The 23405-nt window shown below is 54.4% G+C and overlaps 1 protein-coding gene across 10 annotated transcripts in view; it reads left to right on the top strand.

Annotated features, from left to right (window-relative positions):
* The window catches only part of MBNL1 (muscleblind like splicing regulator 1), a 77556-nt gene that overhangs the window by 31713 nt on the left and 22438 nt on the right, over nucleotides 1–23405 (top strand). For 9 of the 10 annotated variants that reach the window (XM_065844571.2, XM_065844581.2, XM_065844570.2 and 6 more), the window contains 2 exons: nucleotides 19589–19759; nucleotides 22995–23195. In XM_065844571.2, the coding sequence (XP_065700643.1) occupies nucleotides 19589–19759; nucleotides 22995–23195 (372 nt within the window). Of the gene's footprint in view, nucleotides 1–6069; nucleotides 6250–19588; nucleotides 19760–22994; nucleotides 23196–23405 lie in introns of those variants that run through there. The other variant, XM_071812790.1, reaches the window with a different exon arrangement.

The raw sequence follows: 23405 nt of genomic DNA, 5'->3' as shown, positions 1-23405 counted from the left end.
CTTGCACAGGGCGTGCAGGTGATGGATGGGATGTGAGATTCCAGAGGAGAAGGGACCGGTTTTAAAAGTGTGAGCAGGTGGAAGGGGGAGAAGGAGGAGAACACGGGATGTGGAGAACCCAGCTCTCCAGGCAATGCATGAGCTGGATGCGGCGTCCGGGATGGCTCTGGAGTGATTTTAAATATATCTGAAGAGAAAACTGATGCATGTTGGTGGATTTTTTTTTAACATGGAAAAAGTGCACCTAATTTTGCCTTCTTGGAAACATTTGGGTTAATCAGGTAAGGCACTGAAAACAGGAAGGGAAGGAGAGGCCACCTCAGTGCTCAGACCATGAGCTGAAGAGATTTGTCATGTCTGTAACAACGTATATATTTTTACATGGTGTTGGTCACACGTTTATTGTTTCGATGTATCTGGTGTTTTTAGATGTGTAAGTACCCAAGCGGTTTGATACTAAAAATGTGGCTGCAGTGGAAGTTTGAAGTTACTTGTTACAAAGCTTTCAACTAAGTGTTTTACTCTGTGCTATTCATACATGTGTATATACACACTGTATACTATTTGTGTATATACATATGCTCATGCATTGCTTTCTTCTAGCTTTATATCTATCTATCTGTCTATCTTACATATAGGTTTTTAAGGCAGGCTGGTTTTAAATGTTCTTTTGCGCTTGCTTTCTCTTTGGTGTTGGTTGACTGGTGCACAGGAACCCCGAGCAGAGGGGTGAGGTGGGGAGGGCTGCCCGTGGCCACACTGCTCGGGGGCCATGTCACTGCTCCGTGAGGGGACATGTCACTGCTCCATGGCGGTTACATGTCACTGCTCCATGGCGGTTACATGTCACCACTCCATGGGGGAATGTGTCACCGCTCCGCGTGGCCTTGGGCAGGCAGGGGGACAGGCTACCGCTCTCCTGGGGACATCCATGGGGACTCCCCTGGGGCTGGACGTCAGCAGTTTGGGACGGCAGAGTTGTTATCACCGTGGTGCACCCTGTGACCCTGCCTGTCGCGGGGAGATAAAGTGGCCGTGGATCCCCGGGCGGCATCCTTGGACCCCAGCGGTTTCGTCCCATGTCTCTGGAGTCCTTGGCCTTGCTCTGCATTATTCCAGCAATGGCAGCGACTGGTGCCAGGTGGCTCCTCCATGTTCCTTTCACACCGTTGTGTTTTGTGCATCGAGTTTGGTTTTGTACGTAAAAAGGAGCCTTGAGCAGCTGGAAAGGCCTTAAGGAACTGCTTTGTGCTTAAACAAGTTGAAAATAGCAGTTGCTAAAAATACACCCATATTTAATTTTTAAAATTTGGAAGGCACTGCTGGGTTTGTTGTTGTCTGGAGTGCAGCAAAAGGTCGCTTGTCCAGCACCTTCCAGAGCTGCGTTATCCTTTCCTCTGTTCTGTTTAGATGACCAGTAGTTACTGACAAGTTACCCAGCTCGGCTGTGCTCCTTAACTGTGTTTAAGCAGCGTGTCAGAGCTGCTCCGTGCTCTCTGCTCTGCTGGTTGTCGCAGAGCCCGAGGAGGATGGAGCGGCCACGGGCAGCAGTGCCGGCTCTGCCTCCTGACTCCTGACTCCTTCCTCCTCATCTGGGCTTCTGTCCCCGTCTCCTTCTCTCTCTTCCTCCCCATCCTCCTCCTGTGTCTGTGCCAGGGCTTGTTTTATTGCAGGGAGGTTTTGTCCATCCCTCCCTGTTGCGGGGGGGGTTTTGTCCGTCCGTCCGGCGCTGGGGACGTGGGGACAGACGGCAGCTGGCGCTGGGAGCCGAGCTGCTGCTGGGGCCGCGCAGCCGGGGTGTGTGACAGGCCATTCCAATTGTCAGTGCCCGTGGTAAAATAAACCATTAAAGGGAATCCTGACCACAAAGCGCTGTTTTGGCATATTCCGTGATTATTTAGCTTTACAAAAATAAACCCTGCCGTCTGTGTTCCCCACTCATTCGTGTCCATTGACCTCTGTTCAACAACTGGAGTGAAATAGCCAGGGCAGGGTAACCTTCCCCTCCTCATTGCCCAGATGCTCTGGGAGACCTTACAGATGCTGAAAATCAGTTTCTGCCGTTCACTTGTGCTTTCTGCTCCTCTAATATCCTTGTCACGTATTTCATAAGCTTTTCTGAGCCATCATTGCCTTTTTTTCCCCAGTACGTGACCTGAACAGAGTTCAGCTTTCCAGGGCTTTGCTACTGAGTGTTCATCCTGCAGCCACGTTGCTGAGCACATGCACACATCTATAGAATGGAGTAACAACTATGGATGTATTGGCTCTGACAGAGTTACAGTTTGTAAAGTAAAGCCTATACAGGGCTTTTAAGGGAGAGAAGGCAGAGAGCTCCGGTGAGCAAGTGATGTTTTCTCGTAGCGTTAATTATATTTGCGCTGCACTGGTCCGAACAAGGTAGATCCTATCTTTATTTGCACACGGTGACTTACAGTGGATCTTTTGTTCCGTTGTTTTATTGTCATTTTAGTTTACGGAGAAAGTGAGCAAGGCCAGCCCTCTGATGTAAAAGCTAAAAGGGTTACAGAGTGTGATTACAGCAGCACTGCGTGTTAGATACGGCTTAATTAGCACATACATCCGTCATGCAGCTTTGTCTTTGTGAAATATTGATCTACAATATCAGTGTTATGAGGCCTCGAAAGCACTTAGTGCAGGAAGTTGTTCCCAAGCTCTATGACAAAAAGCTCTGTGACTGATCCAGGGCCTGCTGGGTCCAGCTTAGCTGCTGGGTCCAGCTTAGTGCTGGGTCAGCAGCGTCCTGCCGTTCCCTCTGCTTCAGGCAGCATGGTACAGAGCTCTGAGCTAGAAATTCTTCATTGATAGGGCTTGAAACTTGCTATTTTTGTCAGTGTTTCGGTGTCCCGGTGTTGGCGATGGCTGGATGGTCTCGGTGTGTCGGTGGAGCCGGACGCTGACCCGTCTGTGGTGACTGGACACAGGGCTGAGCCCGTGCCCGGGGTTGTTTCGTTACGTTGTGGTGAAGACAAGCCACAGCTGGCCACCACAAGTGAGAAATGAAGCCAGGCTCACCTCGTGGCGTGTGCTGGCCCTCGGGAGCTGGGCAGAGGCGGCGGGGTGGCACACGCGGCGCTCGGCTGTCCCGCTGCATCCCTGCGGGCCGGCCCTGCGTCCTCACCTGCAGCTCGCAGGGCCTCGCCTTTGCCCTGGGAGCTTTTGTACCTCTGGGCTGTGTTTGCTTGGGTTTTTTAAAACGTGGGTGCATGTCCATGTTCCTCGGCCGGTTCGCGCGCTCCCTGCAGCCACCGATGGGAGCAGGAGATCCCTGTCTGTGCAAGGGCTGCTCCCGGCACACCGGACTCACCTCCTCAAGCTGTTCTGCTGCAGGTTGGAGTGACAGTGGTGACTGTTCAAAACGAAGTACAGCCTTCAGTTCTGACCGCTGTGTTCCAGGCCCCCCTCGCGCGCTCTGCTCAGCCGCCGTGCTGCGTGCGCAGGCCAGTGGAGCAGCAGCTGGGGTGTGCTGTGGTCAGGTTGGAGTGTGACTCCATCCATCAGCACAAGTCACGAGCCGGGTCGCGGGGGATGAGAGGAGCCTGTGCAGCAGAATGTGGGGGGCTGCCCGGCACCCTGTGTGACCCCCACGGGTCCCCGTGGACCTGCTGTTGGGTGGGCCCAGCCCCACGGCCCAGCCCGGCCTTGCTCTTGCACGCTTTGCTTTTTTTGTCCAGAAGTGACTAAGCTTCCTGTTATTCCACACTGTCAGTTTTTCCCCAATACTGGTGTCATGTTGAGCAATATTTGTTTGCCAGCAGCTTCCTCTGCCTCTGTCCCGCTCCGGCGCCGTTGTCCTCCCACGTACCTGTCACAGCCACGCTTCCTTATTAGCAGCCTGATGGATTTTTGTTTTCACTCAGCTGGACTTGCATCCACCAAAAACAGTATTTAAAAAGAGAAGTCAACCCAAAAGGGCTTTATCGGGTTGCTCCAGAAGGGTGCTGTGAAGTGCAAGGCAGTGTCCAGGAGAAAGCAGCGTCCAGTCTGCAAAAGGGAGAGATGCGCTTTGGTTGTCCCTTTAAGCGATGCAGGGGTGCGGACAGGGTGGGCACTGCCGGTTCTCCTCCGCTGTGCCGGGCTGTGAGTGCTGCTGGTGTGTATGGGGAGCTGTGGGTGCTGCTGGTGTGTATGGGGAGCTGTGGGTGCTGCTGGTGTGTTTGGGGAGCTGTGGATGCTGCTGGTGTGTATGGGGAGCTGTGGGTGCCGCTCGTGTCTTTGGGGAGCTGTGGGTGCCGCTGGTGTGTGTGGGGAGCTGTGGGTGCCGCTGGTGTGTATGGGGAGCTGTGGGTGCTGCTGGTGTGTATGGGGAGCTGTGGGTGCCGCTCGTGTGTATGGGGAGCTGTGGGTGCTGCTGGTGTGTTTGGGGAGCTGTGGGTGCTGCTGGTGTGTATGGGGAGCTGTGGATGCTGCTGGTGTGTATGGGGAGCTGTGGATGCTGCTGGTGTGTTTGGGGAGCTGTGGATGCTGCTGGTGTGTTTGGGGAGCTGTGGGCACTGCTGGTGTGTATGGGGAGCTGTGGGCGCTGCTGGTGTGTATGGGGAGCTGTGGGCGCTGCTGGTGTGTTTGGGGAGCTGTGGGTGCCGCTCGTGTGTATGGGGAGCTGTGGGTGCTGCTGGTGTGTATGGGGAGCTGTGGGTGCCGCTCGTGTGTATGGGGAGCTGTGGGTGCCGCTGGTGTGTATGGGGAGCTGTGGGTGCTGCTGGTGTGTATGGGGAGCTGTGGGTGCCGCTCGTGTGTATGGGGAGCTGTGGGTGCTGCTGGTGTGTTTGGGGAGCTGTGGGTGCTGCTGGTGTGTATGGGGAGCTGTGGATGCTGCTGGTGTGTATGGGGAGCTGTGGGCGCTGCTGGTGTGTATGTGGAGCTGTGGGTGCTGCTGGTGTGTTTGGGGAGCTGTGGGTGCTGCTGGTGTGTTTGGGGAGCTGTGGGTGCTGCTGGTGTGTATGGGGAGCTGTGGATGCTGCTGGTGTGTTTGGGGAGCTGTGGGTGCTGCTGGTGTGTATGTGGAGCTGTGGGTGCTGCTGGTGTGTATGTGGAGCTGTGGGTGCTGCTGGTGTGTGTGGGGAGCTGTGGGTGCCGCTCATGTGTATGGGGAGCTGTGGGTGCCGCTGGTGTGTATGGGGAGCTGTGGGAGCTGCTGGTGTGTATGGGGAGCTGTGGGTGCTGCTGGTGTGTATGGGGAGCTGTGGGTGCTGCTCCTGTGTATGGGGAGCTGTGGGTGCTGCTCCTGTGTATGGGGAGCTGTGGGTGCTGCTGGTGTGTTTGGGGAGCTGTGGGTGCTGCTGGTGTGTATGGGGAGCTGTTTGTGCATCAGCAGAGGTGCCAGGGAGGAGGAGGACGGCGCAGCTCACAGGGTGGGTGCTGGACGAAGGTGTTTCTCATACCCCCAGGTTCAGGCGCCTTTCCAGCCCTGTGGGGCAGTCCCCTGCGCTGGGGTGGGACAGACAGGGACGTTCCCGATCCCATGTCCCCTGTGAACCCCACACCCGGCCCCCGCCACCTGCCTTTGCTGGGGCCAGTGGCAGCAAACCAGCACGGCTACCCGGGGCTGCGCGTGTAAAAATAACACAGCAGGAGGAACAAACAAGCTATTTTAGTGCAGTAGGGGTGGCCATGCGTGACTCAGGACCTGGCCTTGCTGTGCCACCCAGGGCTTACTCAGACATCCCAAGCACTTAGAAACAACTCGAGGCGTTTCCCCTGGTTTTGGGAAGGGGCCGGGGCCTGTGGGGCACGGGGGTGTTGGTGCCCCTGGGGTGTTTGTGCCCCGAGGCAGGTCTGGAGGAGCTGCAGCAACGTGGGCTCGTCCCGCAGGAGCTGCTGCTGCTTCTGGGGGCATTTGTGCCCTGGGTACCATTAATTACACTGCCCAGGTACCATTAATTACACTGCCCGGGTACCGTTAATTGCACTGGTGTTTCAGCAAACTCCAAGGGACACAAAACACTCAGCCTGCCTGAAAATCAGCCAGTTTATAAAAAATCCGCTATTTATGCCTAAGTTCTTTAACCAGTAATATTCGCAGTGCCGCTGGTGCAGCTGAAGGGAAGGACAAGACGCTGTTTGCAAAGCGGGGGCCTGGCTGCGCCCCCTGCCCTGCTCCCCTGCATTCAGTGACTGCTCCTCACCAGGAGCTGCTGGGCTCTGGCCGCTCTCAGGCTCGAGGTCCCCGCCGTGTCCCTGCTCACGGGTGCGTACTGCCGCGCTCCTTAATTCCCGCTCAGCCACTGGGTAAGTCCTGCAAAATTGCATTGCCATTGATAGCTTGCTAAGTGTAGCAGTGTGGAGCTCCAGGAGACTTTGTCGTTGTGTAATTGCAGCCCGGGCAGTGCGCTGGGATGCGGTGAGGAGCTGTGTTTCACACTGACCCGCGGACAGCTGGCCTTGGACCGCACTGCTGCCCGATTGCCCGTTAATTACCGCTTGCTTTGGTGTACTTGTGCTTACAACAGCTTCTGACAGCTCCGGCTCCAAAGGTGCCATAAATAATAATCAGATGCTGACACTTCTTGGCTTGGTTGGGTATGCAGACTGACTGTTCATTTTTCTTGCTCCCATCTTAGGAATGCATGAAGTGAAAGCCATGTTTTCTCGTGGGGCGGCGTACCTGCCCGCCGGCACGGCTCCTGGGGCTGCGGGGTGCACGGGGTGCCGGGACAGAAGTGCTTCAGCTTTTGGTAGCTCCCGAGGTGATTGTTGAACAGCCAAAGTGTTTGTTCTTCACTCAAGTGCGTTTGTGGTTCTGTGCGCTCGCTCGCAGCAGCTGCGGGCGGGAGAGGGACGTGCGCCGGCCCGACGTGTCTCGTCACTGGAAGCTCTGAGCGGCTTTCCTTCCCTTTCTGTGTTTTGGGAAGTTTTTCTTTTCTCTTTCTGTCTCCCTTTAAACATCTGTGTAAGTGAAGTCTCCCTTGTGCTGTTTCATTGTCCTGCACTGACTTGCCGGACCCTATCTCGGGCCTGGCGCCGGCATTGGCTGGACCTGTGGCAGCTGCCACCCCTGTCCGTGCCGTCCCCCATCTGTGCCGTCCCCTCCGGCCCGAGGGGCCCCTGTGCAGGTGTCCCCGCAGCCATAGAAGTGCTGTTAGTGCTGAAAAGCCCAGGAAAACCTGTTGCATTGGCATCTCCCCACTTCCTCCCCACGGCTGCTGCTCTCAGTTTATTTTGGCAGAACCGGGTATGTGCAGTAATTAAGTAGAAAGGTTTGGATGTTATTGGAGCAATGTTTCCATCTAAGAAAGTTTGCTGTATCGTAAAATGTCTCGGGTGTGGGGGGATAGGGACTGGAGCTGTTGAAAGAGATTCTGGATCATTTCTTATGCTGGTAATTCCAAATTATTATCCTTTGTAACCTTGGGGAAAAAAGTGCTTAGTGCTGTGCCTGGTTGTGCGAGTCTGTGTGTTGGTGTCAAATACAGCGTGAGTTCTGCAAATCAGAGATCCTGGTCCTTCTCTTGAGATACCGTGTTTGCTAAGAACAAGGAAAAACACTATGAAAGGGATAGCAAGGCCTAAAACTCCATCTGCAAGGCAAGAAAATAGAGAAATATATAATGGCTATGTAAACCTTGTCACTAAAAACCCCGAATATGTCCACATGCTGGCCTTTTCAGGCTAGGATCCCGGCAGTGATTTCCAGTGTGGATGGTGCGGGGCTGCAGTTTTCACCTGTGCTTTTAAATCATCGTCTCTTTAATGAAAATCCAGACAAAAAATAACGGGAGCGATTGACCTTCAGATGGCTGGAGGAGGGCTGCTGGCGCACTGCTGGAGAGCAGTTATTGATCTGACGTTGATTTTGGTGTTGTTCAGCAGTGACCGCACCTCTGACCATGGGCATCACACCGTGTCCTCGCTTCACCTGGGGTGGGGGCAGAGCAGACACCTCCCGCTGTCACTGCCTGCGGAATACGCTGTGGCAGTTTGCTTAAAATAAGGGATGCAGCCTGAGGAGATGAAACAGCAGCGCTGCAAAAATACCCCAGCAAAAGTAGTGTGTCGTAGCGGGTAATGCTGCTGGCACGTTTGTAGGAATCACTGCTCTTGGTGGGGTAAATACAGAATGAGCTTTCAGAATAAGCCCGATGGCTGTAGGATGTTGCAGAAGAGGTTTATAGCAATGAAGATTTAGGACACGCAAACGGAACTGGTGAGATTGCTTCAATTTGGGACAGTGAGGCTGTGGAATGTCCTTTTCATCACTGGCTGGCTCGGCCCAGCTCCCCTTGGCATTGTCTCCATGGTCCTTTTACCCGTGCATCTCCACACTGTGTGTTTGGTGTTGTAGCTGCCGTTACCCGCTCTCAGTTTTATCATGGGTTTTGAATTCGTCCCCCGGTTGTACCGCGCTCTGCCGGTTTTGTGCCGTGCAGCCGGGGCTCGGCCTGGGCGCGGTGCTGGGCTGGGACGCGGGCAGCTCCCGCTCCGCGGTGCCGTGCGGTCCCGGCGGCTGCTGCTGCCCGCAGGTGTAGGGGCTGCCTTGGAACTCGGGGACTGCTGCTGAACCCCGGCGGGCGCTGTGCGCGAGCGCTGGAGGAGCCGGCGGGCGCAGCTGTGGTGCAGCCCCAGCGCCGTGCAAAGCTGCTGGAGCAACGTGCTGGAAATGACATGCAGAGCTTCAAGAGGGAAATTAATCAGATGTGTAATTAACGCTAAGTTGTCTGAAAATATTTTATATCTTTTTTTAAAGGATATTTTTGGTTTCGCAGTGGGTATATTGTGAATTGGTTATCAAATCACTCCTGTTTAGAAAGCAGCACAGCAGTTTGCAGCTGTAGTCTGTTGCCATCGCTCACGTCTCTGACACCATAACCGCAATGCGATGGTGTGGCGCTGCCATAGAGCCTCGGCAGAGCTTGCGGGAGAGAAAAGTGTGTCTCCCCTTTCTAAAGAAAGTGATCTAGAGGAAGAGGGCGCTGAGCTGGGGTCCCTCCGGCCATGGGTGCCCCAGCGGGCTCGTCCCAGGCTCCGCTCAGCAACGTCCTCAGCCCCTCTCGTGCCGCTTGTTGCTTGTGTGTCCAGGTTGGTTTGTGACAAAGGTGCCACAGTCGTGCTCCGTGTCTCTCTGTGCAGGTCGGGACAGGGCTGTGCACACACAGCCCCGGAGCGGTGTTTGGGACAGGGCTGTACACACACAGCCCCGGAGCGGTGTTTGGGACAGGGCTGTACAGGAGCGGTGTTTGGGACAGGGCTGTACACACACAGCCCCGGAGCGGTGTTTGGGACAGGGCTGTACACACACAGCCCCGGAGCGGTGTTTGGGACAGGGCTGTACACACACAGCCCCGGAGCGGTGTTTGGGACCGGGCTGTACAGGAGCGGTGTTTGGGACAGGGCTGTGTGTGCAGAGCTCCAGCCGGAGGTCATGGCCCCAGCTCCCATGGTTGACCTGGCTCCCTCTGCACACACGAGCAACAGGTGATGGCAATTTCTCTTTTTGAAATCACAAAAGCCAGATTTTATTTTTAAACTCCAGCAATTCAGTTTTAAATATAGCAACTGTAATGGAGAATTCTCCTGCCTGTTTACACTTGGATGAGGACGCTAATTATCCCATTTAGATCACCATGCCAACCACCTCCCCTTCCCCACCAGGTAGAAGAGACTGAAAATGCCAGTGCTCTGCGAAAACAAATGAAAATAGTTACATCTGTGGTTGGGGGGGGGGTTTGTCTGGTTTTTTATTTTATATTTTTTTACATGTGCATATAGCTACATTATAGTTACATTTGATTTCTAATACGAAGATTGTGCTTGAATCAGCGGGGCTGAGGTGTTGGGAACACCCCTGCAGATGGCCAGGGCCGCCTTCTAAACTGTTCTGAAATACATCAGCGATGTGAAGAGTATAGAACATACACGGTGTGATCCCTTTGCGGCATGCCCTTGGAAACGTGCAGCAGAGAGCATCAGCCTGTTTGAGCGGCTCTGCTGAGCCAAGGCTGTGTCCTTTCTATTTGTTCCCCGGTTTGGATGCAGGTTTGACAAACCTGCCTGTTTTCTGTTGTACCACGCCAAAAGTCGGAAGCCTGAAAATATTATTAAATATTAATTATGCTGCAGTAAATCCATTAATAGTTGCAGTGGAACCTGCTGGATGTTGAGCTCACCGCTCATGTTCACCGTTCCCTTGGCAGCACTGGGATGCGAGGAGTGGTGACCGCCGGCAAAGGGGCTGTTCTCACACAGGAGGTGACGGTGGGAGCAGGAGCGGTGACAGTGACACCGGTGACAGCGATACCGGTGCCACGGCTGCGGGGGCTCTGTGCCGCGCCGCTGCTCCCGCGCCTGCTGCTGGGCACCGCGGGAAGCTGGAGCGATAAATAGATTAAATCTCGCGTGTGTTACACTTGATCTTGACATAAAGTAATCCATTTTGCTCTTGAAATGTTAGCTATTATGTGCTCGAGTAAGGATCACGCGGATTACCGAAGATTGCTCTAACAGGATTTTATGGCTTTAGGAGTTTGGAGAGCGCGGTGTCTGAAGTCGTTGCTAGAAGTGTCTTGTGGATTCTAATGCTGTTGTTATCCACGGGAAGGCCCTGGGAATAACCGGCTCTTGGGGGTGTTTGGTTTTCCTGCGCAGGGCTGGAGAGACGCGACTCCCGCTGTCCCCGCAGTGTGGCCCTGGCTGGGGGCAGGAGTCCGCTGTTATCTGTCCCACTCTGCAGAGCTTGTGACTGCTGGAAACATAAATACTGATAAATTGACATGTAATGTGTATATACAGACACGTGGATGTACAATGATTTGTAATAACATGTATATCGATAATTGTGTTAAAGGATGAGAAGCATATTTGTATTTCTCTAAGTTACTGATGCGTTTGCTGATAGCTGCTGGGAAGAAGGGATCCGGGGGCTGGTGGAGTCTCCAGCGAGGCACAGGCTGACTTGAGCTGGACACAGGCTTTGGTGACCCCTTTGAGTGCTGTGCAGCAGGAAGAGGGTGCAAAGCAAAGTGGGGCAGGTGTGAGCATCCCCATCCCATCCCCATCCCCCTGTTCCTGGAGCTGGGGATCATTCTGCGCTTCCCCTCGTTTCTCCCGTCCCCGCTCGGGGCTGTGCAGTTTGAATCGCTGGTGCCAACAGGACAAGGGCTGGGCCAGAGATGGTGCATCTGTCCCACGCTGCTGGGTGGCAGGGGGCTCGGCGAGCCCTGGTACCGGTCCTGCCCCGCTCCCTCGCGTGGGCTGCGGGAGCGCTGAGAGCAGAGACCGTGGGGCCGAGTTCGCCCCTGCACTGTGTTCTTTCCTCCTCTGGTCATGCCCAGAGTCCACTTACTCTGTTCTCTTCTTTGTTTTTTCTAAACCTGTTGAATTCTGTGGCAATTAGACTGCGTTTCCTCCTGTACAAGTGCCATTAGCAGTATAAGCAAAAGTGATAAATGAAAGGGTTTGAGACTTTTATCTACAAGGTAGACATGCAAAGACGTCATTAAGTGGTCACTTCAGTGTGTTTTATGGCTGCACTGGACGTGAAAAGATGCACAAAGATAATTAAAAAGGATAATAATTAAATTGATTTGGCTACAGGTTTTATACCCAAGATCACATCATGCCAAAAAGGTGAGACAGAGCATCTTAGCAAGTTCAAGTGAGTGCGATTTCTCCTTTTGTAAGGGCAGAGCAGGTACCTGCAGGAGGCCAGGGACAGCAGGGAGGGGACAGCACGGGGCAGCTGGGCAGGACGTGGGACATGGGACGTGTCCCCAGCTCCAGGGGCACTGCTGCAGCCCGGCCACCGGCTCTGAGCAGGACATGGGACATGGGACATGTCCTGTCTCTGTCTGTGGGGCTGAGCTGGGAAACACTTGGTTTGTACCTACTCTGGTAGTGCAGGTTTTGGCAAAGAACTCCCAAAGTGAGCAGGAATCACTGAAAAAGGCCTCTTCTAGTTGTTTTTTCCTCCTTTCTGCAGTAATAGCCATAAAACCATAGAAAGGAGTACGTGATAAAGACATAAATCAGTGCAAGGTATTTGCAAATAATTCTGCTTAGGCACTGATGACTTAATTTAGCTGAATAAATGAAAGTAAAGCTTTGCGATAGCCGCGGCACAGCACATACACTGCAGCTGGGCTTACCAGAGCCGGAGCGGAGCAGGCCCCGGGCAGCGGCTGCGATGGGCGGTGGGGCTGGAAGGAGCAGCGTGCTCCGTAATGCGGCGCTGGTTTGAAGAGGTGATTTATCCAAATGCTAAGGAACTCATTATCCTGTTTATTATTCAGTGGTGACAGGTAAACTAATTGGATACATAATGCAGGTGTGAAAAGAAATTGAAGTTTGTAGGAATATTAATGAAGCAAAAATGCTGCAGTTAATTGGGAAGGAGAGCAGGGGTGTGAGTGGCACCTTCCAGTGGTTCGCCTGTGATTAACTTAAGCGATATGAATTCCTCAGTGACTGATGTCAGTGATTTTGGCTGGTGAGGTGTGGTTGGACCCCCGGCGTTCCGGCTGTACCGTGTGGGGTGCTGGCTGTGCCCCCCGCTCACCCGGCATGTGTGTGGGGGACACGGCGCCGCTCCCGCTGTCACCCGCTGCCGTGGCCGTGCACGGAGCCCGCGCTGTGCTGGGACGGGGACGTTCAGCTGGGGCTGCCCGGCGCAAGTTTATGTGAAATCCTTTGTTTAATAGACATTCAGCGGTGGATGTCAATATTTATTCTCTCACGCTGCTGATTAACCAGCGCTTATCGCGTCGGCCGCGGCGCTCCCCGGCGAGCAGGCGCTGTGCCGCGCTGCCCGTGTGCCCGGCCCGCCAGGCAGGGGGCTTTACTGACACCGCGGGGGGCTTTACTGACCCCCAGCCTGCGCTCTTCCGCCACCACGGGGGGCTTTACTGACCCCCCAGCCTGCGCTTTGCTGCTTAGGGAGGATTCTGCCGTACTCAGAAGTTTCTGTAGTTGTGTCGAGGCTGGGATTGCGGAGCCGGGGCCGCTGCCGCCGCTCGCCTGCGCAGCCGCTGGGAGCAGGAGGAGGGACTGGGGGGCGGTGGAACTGGGCTGTCCCTCAGCGGGACATTTCGGGATGGGTTTCTCCAGCAGAGACGTGTGCTGGGACGGATCAGGGCCTGGCGGGGTGACTGGGAAGCAGATGTGGTCGGAAGGGCCGCTGGAGCTGCTGGCGAGGGGCAGACCTGAGCTGCCGCGTCCCCCTACCGGGGCCCGCCTGCCGGCCCGAGCACTGCGCCGGCCGCCTGCGGGGAAAGGGGAGAGGGGCGCTGCTGGGGGGACGCTTGTCTCCCCGATTCTCCCTGTGGTTGTCAGAGCCAGGCGATGGTGGGCATGGGCTGTACCTCGGTGCTGTGCGGTCCTGCCCCATCGCGGTCCTGCCCCGATCGCGGTCCTGCCCCATCGCGGTCCTGCCCCATCGCTGTCCTGCCCCATCGCTGTCCTGCCCCATCGCTGTCCTGCCCCATCGCTGTCCTGCCCCATCGCGGTCCTGCCCCCATCGCGGTCCTGCCCCCATCGGGGTCCTGCCCCATCGGGGTCCTGCCCCATCGGGGTCCTGCCCCATCGCGGTCCTGCCCCCATCAGGGTCCTGCCCCATCGCTGTCCTGCCCCATCGGGGTCCTGCCCCATCGCTGCCCGCCCTGGCAGCGGGAGTGTGGCTGCTGACTCGCTGGCACTGTGGCTGCTGCACTCCCAGTCAGGAAAATAGCTCCAGGAACACTTTTCCTTTAATATTTAAGGAGTTTATCTGAATATATGCTTGATGGGCCAGCTACTACAACAAAGCAGGTGCAAACAGTTTATCTTTTAAAAGCAAACCATAGCTTATGTGTCGTTGAATGTTTTCCAGTAAAACACGTGGGCATTGGTATAAATAGTTTTACCATTTACAGGCAGTATTCAGATTTTACGTAACAGCTGTCTTCCTGCTTGGGTTTTAACGCTCTGAGCGTGCTGCTGTGAGAAGGAATCCATACTCCCTGAAGGAGGGAGGTGTTTGTATGGGATCAAAAGTTCTTAACCTGTCACAGCTGAGCCGTTCGGCCTGGCCCCTGGTTTGCCAGCTCATGGTCGCCCAGGCACCAGTAGATCAGGTATCCACAGCACAGGTGATTGGTGTAATCCGCAGTCACTACTGATGGTTAAATACCGATGGGGTGGTAGATGCTCACACAGCGCACATGGGGTGTGCAGCGGTCACAGGAGTGTCTGCTGGCCACAGGAGGCTTTTTGGTTTGTTTTTGGAGATAGCCTGTTAAGTATCAGGGGGTTATATGTCTGATCTCGAGAAGCAGGACTTGGTAACTTTAATGGCACAGGAAGCTTTGGTGAGTCCACGGTATCATTGCAGGGTTAAATGCCACGCAGCTGCCGAAGGCCGTCAGCAGAGATTAAAGCCTGTTCCTGGCAGACACTTTTACGTTTAAAAGCTGAGTTCTGTGCATCCCGTGGCAGGGAGGTTGTCTCACTGATGTAATGGTGGCAACAACAGCAGCAGCGCTGCAGGCAGGGTAATACATCCAACTGTAACTTCAAACACCACCTGAGGAAACAGTGTTTGCTCAAACAGCCCCCTGGCTGGCATTCCCTTCACTTGGGTGTTGTTCTGCAAGAGCAGGAGCGCAGTTTGGCCGCGGCGCTCGGGAACGCTGTTTGCCCCGGGACACCTGCATTGAGGTGGGTCCGGCCCTCACGCCCGCCCGTGCCCGTCACGGGCACCCGCTTTCCTCTCCTGCATCTCAAACCCCGTTGCTAAGCAACACTTTTTAGTGGGAGAATTAACTTGGCTCCCGGACATCCTGAGGAGCAATTTATGCTAAGAATTTCAACTGAAAGATTGTCGCATCAGTCTTGTACTTATGCTGTGCGTATAGGTGACAGTCTCTTTTTTATTCTTCTTATTTTGTGAGGTGAGGGGAGGGGGCTGTGGTCCCGGAGGGACCGCACTGTGGGGATGCAGGTGAGCATCTTGGCTCTGGAGCGAGCAGCCGCCCACCACTGGGAGCAGCAGGCTGGCCCAGCAGCTGCAGCTGGCGGTGTCCCCGTCACGTTGTGACACTGAGGGCTCAGCGCTGCTCCTTGCACCGCAACAGGGGTGTCGTGGTACGGCCTGCAGCGCTGGTGCTGGCACTGGGACCGCGGGGAGATACAGGGACCTCAGGGTAGAGCCAGGATTTATTCCAAGGACCTCTGGGGAAAGCCAGCATTTATTCCAGGGACATCCGAACTCACAGCGAGTAGCACGTTGGTGCTCTCAGTTCTCCTCTGCCCCTGGACTTCTATGGTGATATTTTAGTGGCAGAGTGTTGATGGACTGATGAAAAACAAGAAGCTTTACCGTTTGCTTTTGTGAGCAGTAGCTCTTGTATAAACACGCGCAGAGCAGCGTAGCGAGTGCTCGGTAACTCGGGTTCTGCTACCGCAGTGCTATAAAAATAGCACAAATAAACAGACCCAGCAGGCTGGTGCAGCTCGGTGTTGAGAGTTTCCCAGACGGGCTGCATTAGTGAAACTTGTCTGTACAGATGTATTTAGCTGAGGTGTGCGGAGGGCAGTGGGTGTTGGGAGCTGGAGCAGAGCTCGGTGCGGGGCCGGGCAGCTGCGGAGCCCGTGGACACACCGGCTGTGGCTCCGCTTGCCTTCTCTGGTCTAGAGAGCTGCAGAGGGGCAGGCTGGCTGTGCTCAGTGTGCTCGCGCCGGTGTTTGCCAAGCGGGATCTTTATTTAGTCCCTGTCCATGCACAATTCTTCTGTGTTTCTGCTTTGGCTGTGCCCAGCCTGGTGTTTGCTGATCCTCCCGATCAGCCCGTTGTGCGCAGGGCGGCCCGTCCAGAGCTGCCGTGTCTGGTCGCCAGGAGCGCTGCCAATACGAACGCAGGGGCACTGTCACCTCTCTGCTGCTGTCCCCGGTCACGCGGGTTTGGTGGCAGCCGCAGTGCTGAGCGCTGTCCCCATGGCTGCGTGTCTGTCACAGCCCAGAACCCACGACGGAGTTTCTGAGGACAGGGCGTCTGGGCCTGGCAGTGCCCCTGCGTGGGGGCTGCGCGGGGTCCTGCAGGTCCTCCTGCTGGCGTGTCCTGACGGGTTGTGCCCGGAGGATTAATGACCTTCAGAGAGCAGTTTGCTAATTAGACCTTATTTATTGCGTCACCAGGCTGTGCTTCCCAAGGAAGTTTTAGGCTGGAGCCAACTCCACCACGGGCATGAGTCGGTTGTTCCTCCTCTGGTGACGGATCAGACGGTGCTTCTAGGGAGGGGTGCTGGAGAGCAGTTCTTTTGAATAACGTGGGTACTGAAAGCCCCAGATGTTTGCACGTTCTCAAAACAGCTCTGAGGGCCCCGTAGCAGGTACTCAAAGTCAGGGACCTGCTTTTCGGATCTCAGTGCAGATACGTGTGCAAACGTGAGTGGGGGTTCCCACGCACCGCAGCGTGCCGGGGACCCCGCGGGCAGCGCGCTCAGCTCAGGTCTTCCCTGTTAATAAGTACTGACTGCCGATATTTCCATTAAATATTCCCTCAAGGAATTAAATATTCCCTCACGCACCGTCCCCTCCACACGTCCCCTCCGCAGTGGCTCCCTTAGGCGGCTGTTCTGACCGGGATGCAAACGTGGTGTCCCCGGGGCAGTGCTGGTGCCATGGATCCCGTGGCGGCTCTGCCAGCACAGTGGGCATGGGGAGCAGTGGCAGACGGGGACCCGCAGGTGTTTTTGGGGGTCGGTGCAGTGTGTCCCTGCAGCCAGGACCTGCTTGGTGGCTGTGGGGAGCGCTGGCAGGAGTCCCCAGTGCAGTGACACCGGCTGTCCCTGCCCTGCCGGTGGCTAACGCCAGACCCACACCCAGTGAGTGCCACGCACTCCGCCCCAGCCCTGTCCCCATCACCTGCCCTTGCCAAGGCCAGACAGCTTAAAATCCAGCAGGCAGGGCCCTGCGCCGGTGCCGCGGGCTCCCTGCCACCGGGATGTGAGAGCTGGAGGAAAACATCATGTGAGCAGGGCCCGGCCGCCCACCCGCCATTCCAGCCGGCTGGCGGGGCCTCGGCAGCGCGTTCAGTGTTAGCCCAGCCTTTTTCTGCTGGAACCCCGCGGTGTGCCGGGACAGCGTGTCGGGACACAGCTTCTGCTTCTCTGCATTTATTTGCTTATAGTATTCATTTTTAATGGTTGGAAAAAACAGCAAAGGGTTCAGAAAAGGTTCAGAGGGACAAAAAATCTGCCTTAAGCTCTGTTGACTGAAGTTACCAGAGTCTAATGAAAAAGTGATTGAGAAACTGTGTGCTCACAGTATGAAGGAGATCAGTGCAGCCAGTGCTCTTGGTGGAGATTTCTGACAGTGGTTGTCAGCCTGTGTTTTCTGATTGCCGGGCACTCTCCGGACCGTTTCTGAAGGTCCATGGAATATAAGTAGGACAAGAGGGCTGTTTCTCAGACCGAGAAGTCTGCACTTCTTTTGGAAGATTTGCTGCGATCTGAAAATTCAGCCAGGTTGAAGAGAAGTGCTGCACTGGCTCCAAGGCGTCGTACGGGGGAGATCCGCAGGTGATAGCTGAGTGTGAGCACAGGGTACCGGGGAGGTGGTGTGTTCTTGTGGTCTCTAGCTTGGAGTAAACCTCCTCCCTGAAAGACGAGCTGCTGAACGAAGAGAAACGACGGCATTGCCAGGGTAGCACCGGGGGTCCCTGTTTCCCAGGAGCCGGAGGGCACGGTGTTAGGTCCCTGGAATGGGTTCCTCGGGCTTTAGAGCTCTTGAGGGTGTGGAGCGCATTGTGGTTGTGACGTACAGCCCGTCCAGGCTCAGCCCCACCACCGGAGCAGACACCGAGCTGCATTCGCAGGTTGCAATCAGGTTTGTTAACTGCTCATCTCCAATTCCAGCAACATGTTAGAGTTTCATGTTACTCATTTAGCAGTAATTAAGTCTGATTTTTACACTCTGCTAATGTAAGGTATGGTCTTCCAGGCAGCTAGTGAATGTGGAATTTTGTACTGTGTTACTTAGTGGTTGCCACAATTAACGTGGGTTTTAGGGTCGGGAGAATAATGGCCATGAGCAAAGCTGTTGCGCAGTGCTTGCCCTTTGCCTGCTGTTTCATCCAGCTGGGAAAGGCTTTGGGGGTGCTGAAATGGGGCTGGTTTATTGTGCTGAGCGTGTTGTCAGTCAGTGGGTGTCCCAGGAGCCCCCACGGGAACAGCAGCGGCAGGTGCACGTGTGGCACGTATATCTGTGTACATGCACACCTGTGAAACTCACACTCCGCAAATGCCGATTCCTGTTGCCACTGTCAGTTTGTCCTTTCTCCTTAGGAATCATTCGTGTTTGTTTCTGAAGTACCCCAGTCCTTGTTTGCAGTAGGAAACTCCATTCCCCTGCAATAATATTTTCTCAGCCCGCACATGTGTTTTTCTCCCGTCTTATCTGTGGTATCGGTGTTGTGCTTTCAGCTTTTGTGCATTGTCTGGCCCCCGTCGTGGTCCCCTTCCAGCACTTGGAGCTGTGTTTTTGGGGAGGTTTTCTCACACGTGACCTCAGCGTCCCTTCCGTGGGTCACCCCTCGGTCTGTGGGGTGAACCCTGTGGGACCCGGCATGGGTCTGCGAGTGGAGCAACGACCCCGCGCAGGGACCTGGGGACCCTGCATGTCCTACCAGGGCTGCGGGGCAGTGAGGACACGGGCTGGGGGCACTGTGGACACAGGGCTGAGGGCAGTGAGGACACGGGCTGGGGGCAGTGAGGACATGGGCTGGGGGCACTGTGGACACAGGGCTGGGGACAGTGAGGACATGGGCTGGGGGCACTGTGGACACAGGGCTGGGGGCAGTGAGGACACAGGACTGGGGGCACTGTGGACACAGGGCTGGGGGCAGTGAGGACATGGGCTGGGGGCACTGTGGACACAGGGCTGGGGACAGTGAGGACATGGGCTGGGGGCACTGTGGACACAGGGCTGGGGGCAGTGAGGACATGGGCTGGGGGCACTGTGGACACAGGGCTGGGGGCAGTGAGGACACAGGACTGGGGGCACTGTGGACACAGGGCTGGGGGCAGTGAGGACACAGGACTGGGGGCACTGTGGACACAGGGCTGGGGGCAGTGAGGACACAGGGCTGGGGGCAGTGAGGACATGGGCTGGGGGCACTGTGGACACAGGGCCGGGGGCAGTGAGGACACAGGGCCGGGGGCAGTGAGGACACAGGGCTGGGGGCAGTGAGGACACGGGCCGGGGGCAGTGAGGACACGGGCTGGGGGCAGTGCAGATGTGGACTGGGTGCTGTTCTCCTGGTAATAAGGTGGTTTTCCCACCCCTCTTGCTGTGTGCTCAGTGCTCCTTGGGGCCGAAACCTGTGCCCGGAGAGGAGGGACACGCTGTGCCTGCAGAACTGCTGCCTGGAAAGAACGAGCGTTTGTTAGAGCTGCTCTGCAGAGATGCGTGGTTTGGGCAGACACAGCAAGCAGGCGATAGTGGAATTGTTGGGTTGCTCTGGTCAGTGTGTGGTAGCCCAGGGAAGTACCAGGGCTTTCCTCCTGTCTGCAGGGGGTTTGGGGTTTGCTTTAGCTGATGCCGTAAGGAACAAAGATACACCCATAGCTTCTAACCCAGTCGTGTCAATTCTCTTCTTCAGGGTCGATGCTCGAGGGAAAACTGCAAATACCTTCACCCGCCACCACACTTAAAAACGCAGCTGGAGATCAATGGGCGCAATAACCTGATCCAGCAGAAGAACATGGCCATGCTGGCCCAGCAGATGCAGCTCGCCAACGCCATGATGCCCGGAGCCCCCTTGCAGCCCGTGGTACGTGCACGTATCGCCTCCCATCCCGAGTTCCGCGCGGTGCAGCCGCACTGGGTACCGGGGGTGCCTGCAGGCTGGAAAACCCCACAAACACCAGTAACCCATGGAGAAATCCAGCAGGGCAGAAAGCTACCCTGGGTGTCTCTGTACTGGGTGTTCTCCCTTCCCTGAAGTAATATTGTGAATTTGATTAATATTGTCAATTTCATTATTTTTTTGCAACTTATTTCTTAAAATTCAGAGAGTGATCTGCATGGGGTTTTTGTAGAGAGGCGGTTCCGTTGCAGTTCTGTGTGCTTGGGGGATTCCTGGGTTTGAGCTGCTTCCCACTGGGTGTTTCCATTCGCTGGTATATTCAACATAAAAAGCAACCAGTGCTCCCCTGGCTGAAGCTCCCTCTTAAAATGCGTAAAAGGGCAGTGAAGGAAAACACAAATTGAAAAATATATATAAAATAAATATATCCACATTAGCATTTCTCTGACAGTTCCTTTATTCTTTTTGGGCTAGCAAAAGTAGAATTTAGGGAATTTGATTTACCTCTAGCCACCTGCCCTTAGGAAACCTGTGTTCACTCTTAGATGAGCTCCTCAACTTCCATTTCCAAAACCATAGTGACAACTAATACTCCTCAAAATAGAGCTAGATCCTCAGGAAAGAGCGTCTCGGCAGAGAGGACTCTCAGACTTGTGCCAAATGGTTATTTGGCCCAAGTTTTACGGTCTGCAGAACACCCGTCAGTGGATTGTAGCTCACTGGACTCAGTTCATAGAGCTGTTACTGCCCCGCAGAGCGTATGTGGGAGCGGAGCAGGAACCCCTGTGGCGGGACTGTCACAGCACAGTGACCTCGGTACCTGTCAGTGCGGCAGGGGAGGTGCCGCTTGGTGCTTTCTCTCTTTGGATTGCTGCTCCTTGAGCAGAATCACCTCTGGCACCGGGGGAGGAGCTGGGGCAGCAAACACAACGAGAACCGTCGCTTAAAGTGTTCTCCCCTATTAACCTGCTTGTGTGTTCGTTTCCTGAATTGGAACCACGTATGTCTCTGGGGTTTATGCAGAGCAGTGTGTAGGCACACAGCAACATTTGGGTAAACATTAAAAAATATTAATGCAGTCCTTTGGATTAAGATTTGCTTTTAATATAAAGAAATCCTAGTTTCTTTCAATATAAAGAAACGCTCAAATGTCCCTTACAAGCAAAACCCGAGTCAGTGGATGTCGAAGTGCAGCACAAACCTCCACCCGTTCCTGGTGTTTTTTCTGTGCATCACCCGAGTTCAGACGTTATGGAGCTGGTACGTTCAGAATTTAGTCTCATTGAATGTGAGGATTCATAGCTGTCCCAGTGGCTGTCCCAGTAATAGAGTTTGCAAACGGATGTCATCCTGGTAATTTGGCCTTAAAATCACTTTATTTTTTCAGCACAGTGAAGCAGATATTAGTGAGAGTGTTGTAGGAAGTGATTTATATCATCCCATCTAACCGTGCTTCAGACAGGTTGTTTTGTTTACAGAAATCAATACCATATGCTTTAATAAAAGTAAGTGAACTAACAATGAGAAACTCTACTTTCGTAAGCAAAGCAGTAGGGTCCTTCCATGCATATTTCTGTTTGATAAATGGTTTAATTATCTTAGTTGCACGTAGTGTCTGTGGATTTTCCCCATCTTTCTGTTTCAGTTCACTCCTTTATCTGTCTCGATCTGGCGCTAGTGGAGGGGATTTTGGCCGGTGAGCGCGGGTCGTGCGTGCTGCTGGCTGCACGCTCCGCCCGCGGGGAAGAGCTCTGCGTAGGGGAGCTGGGCTCAGCTAGAGCCGGGCTTTGGTACCACAGGATGGATTGGTACCACAGGATGGGTTGGTACACAGGATGGATTGGTACCACAGTATGAATTGGTACCACGGTGTGGATTGGTACACAGGATGGATTGGTACACAGTGTGGATTGGTACGCAGGATGTGTCCCCCTTCAGCTGTGTTCTCTCTGCAGACCTACACGAGCTGCTCTTTGCTTGTTTTGGTGCTGAGCTGTTTGCACGCTGCAGCAGAGCAGGGCCAGCGCGGCCCTGCGCCGGCCTGGGGCGCCTCGCTGACACCGCACCTCGCAGGACACCTGTTATCCGCTGTCGGGATAACACGCAGCAGCTCTGCTCACATATGCTGGTATTTTGCAGTGGTCTGAAGTCCACAGGATATTTATATTCTAGATATCAATATTCCTGTGTAACCTCGGCTGGGTGTTCCTGCTCTGCCGGGGGCATTGGGCTGGATGAGCTTTCCAGGTCCCTTCCAACCCCTGACATTCTGGGATTCTGGGATTAGTATTAAGCAATCTCAGTAGAAAATAAATGGGATGGTCTTTTATTTACTGTATAGTGAGTACACTGGGAAGAATTCAAACATTGGTATCTCTTCAGTTACACATTAACAGCCTGGGTCATAGTTTTATTTTCGGTGTTCATTAATACATAGCTAATCACCCAGTAGCAAAAAGTGCAGTTAATTAATAGTGTAGTTAGGAGTAATACTTTATTTCCTGTTAAATGTGCCTGTTTGTTTTTCATTCACATGCCTGAAGAGCCAGAGATGCTGAAGAAATTACCCCCGTTTACACCACTTAAAGTCTCTTTTCCAGCAACCTCTGGGTGTGTTTTGCGCAGCGTTTCAGATGGATCGCTCCTGATTCCAGACGCTTCAGTCGCTTCCTCAGAAATACAAAACCACGCGCTGTTATACGCGGTCTGGCTGCACCAGATACGGAACAGAGCAGAAGCGTTGCGTTAACTCTGGTTGTTTTTCACTCTGAAATTTAGTTTGGAAGAAAAATCTAAATGCCTTGAGTAGCTACTCTGTCGAGATACTAAAGAGAAACACTCCAGACTCGCTTTATTTGGCAGTTACATCCGTCGCTCACACAGTGCCTTTGCATTCGGGGGGCAGGAGAGTTATTGAATCCTTACTGCAGCGTAACAGCTTCGCATTTGGTCTCACAGTGTTGTTTGGTCTTCCAGATCAAATTATCTCCACCACATGTGGAGCCTACAAGGGCATCTGTCTCTTGCTTTGGAACAAGCAGCAAACAAACGAAAAACCAGCATGCCAAATGCCTTTTCCCGTTAGTAACAGAAATTCCCTGACATCGTGCTCCAGATGATAGCCAAAAAGTCATGATGCTGGCGGCCTGGCAAGTATAAATATTTGAAGTGTTGTTCCTGTTCTCTTGTGTGGTTGCAGCCGATGTTTTCCGTCGCACCGAGCTTAGCCACCAACGCCTCGGCCGCCTTCAACCCCTACCTGGGGCCCGTGTCCCCCGGCCTGGTCCCGGCGGAGATCCTGCCCACCGCCCCCATGCTGGTGACGGGGAACCCCGGCGTCCCCGTTCCTGCCGCTGCCGCCGCCGCTGCCCAGAAGCTCATGAGGACGGACAGGCTGGAGGTAGGACCGATCGATACGTGCATCTCTCCTAGGTAGAAAATGATCTTTTTGTGAAAGAAAATAACACAGGTTTCACTTCAGCTGGTCGTGTTGTGTGATGGTGACAGGTAAGGATGGGGAGTGACTGAGCGATCGCACAGTGAGTTCATGCTTGTGGTTGTGCTTCTGACCCTCCGTTACAGAAGGTGATGGAAATATTGAGCCCTTTAG

Source organism: Patagioenas fasciata, chromosome 9, assembly GCF_037038585.1.
Source record: "Patagioenas fasciata isolate bPatFas1 chromosome 9, bPatFas1.hap1, whole genome shotgun sequence".
Lineage (NCBI taxonomy): Eukaryota > Metazoa > Chordata > Aves > Columbiformes > Columbidae > Patagioenas > Patagioenas fasciata.
This window is presented reverse-complemented; position numbering and strand designations above follow the sequence as displayed.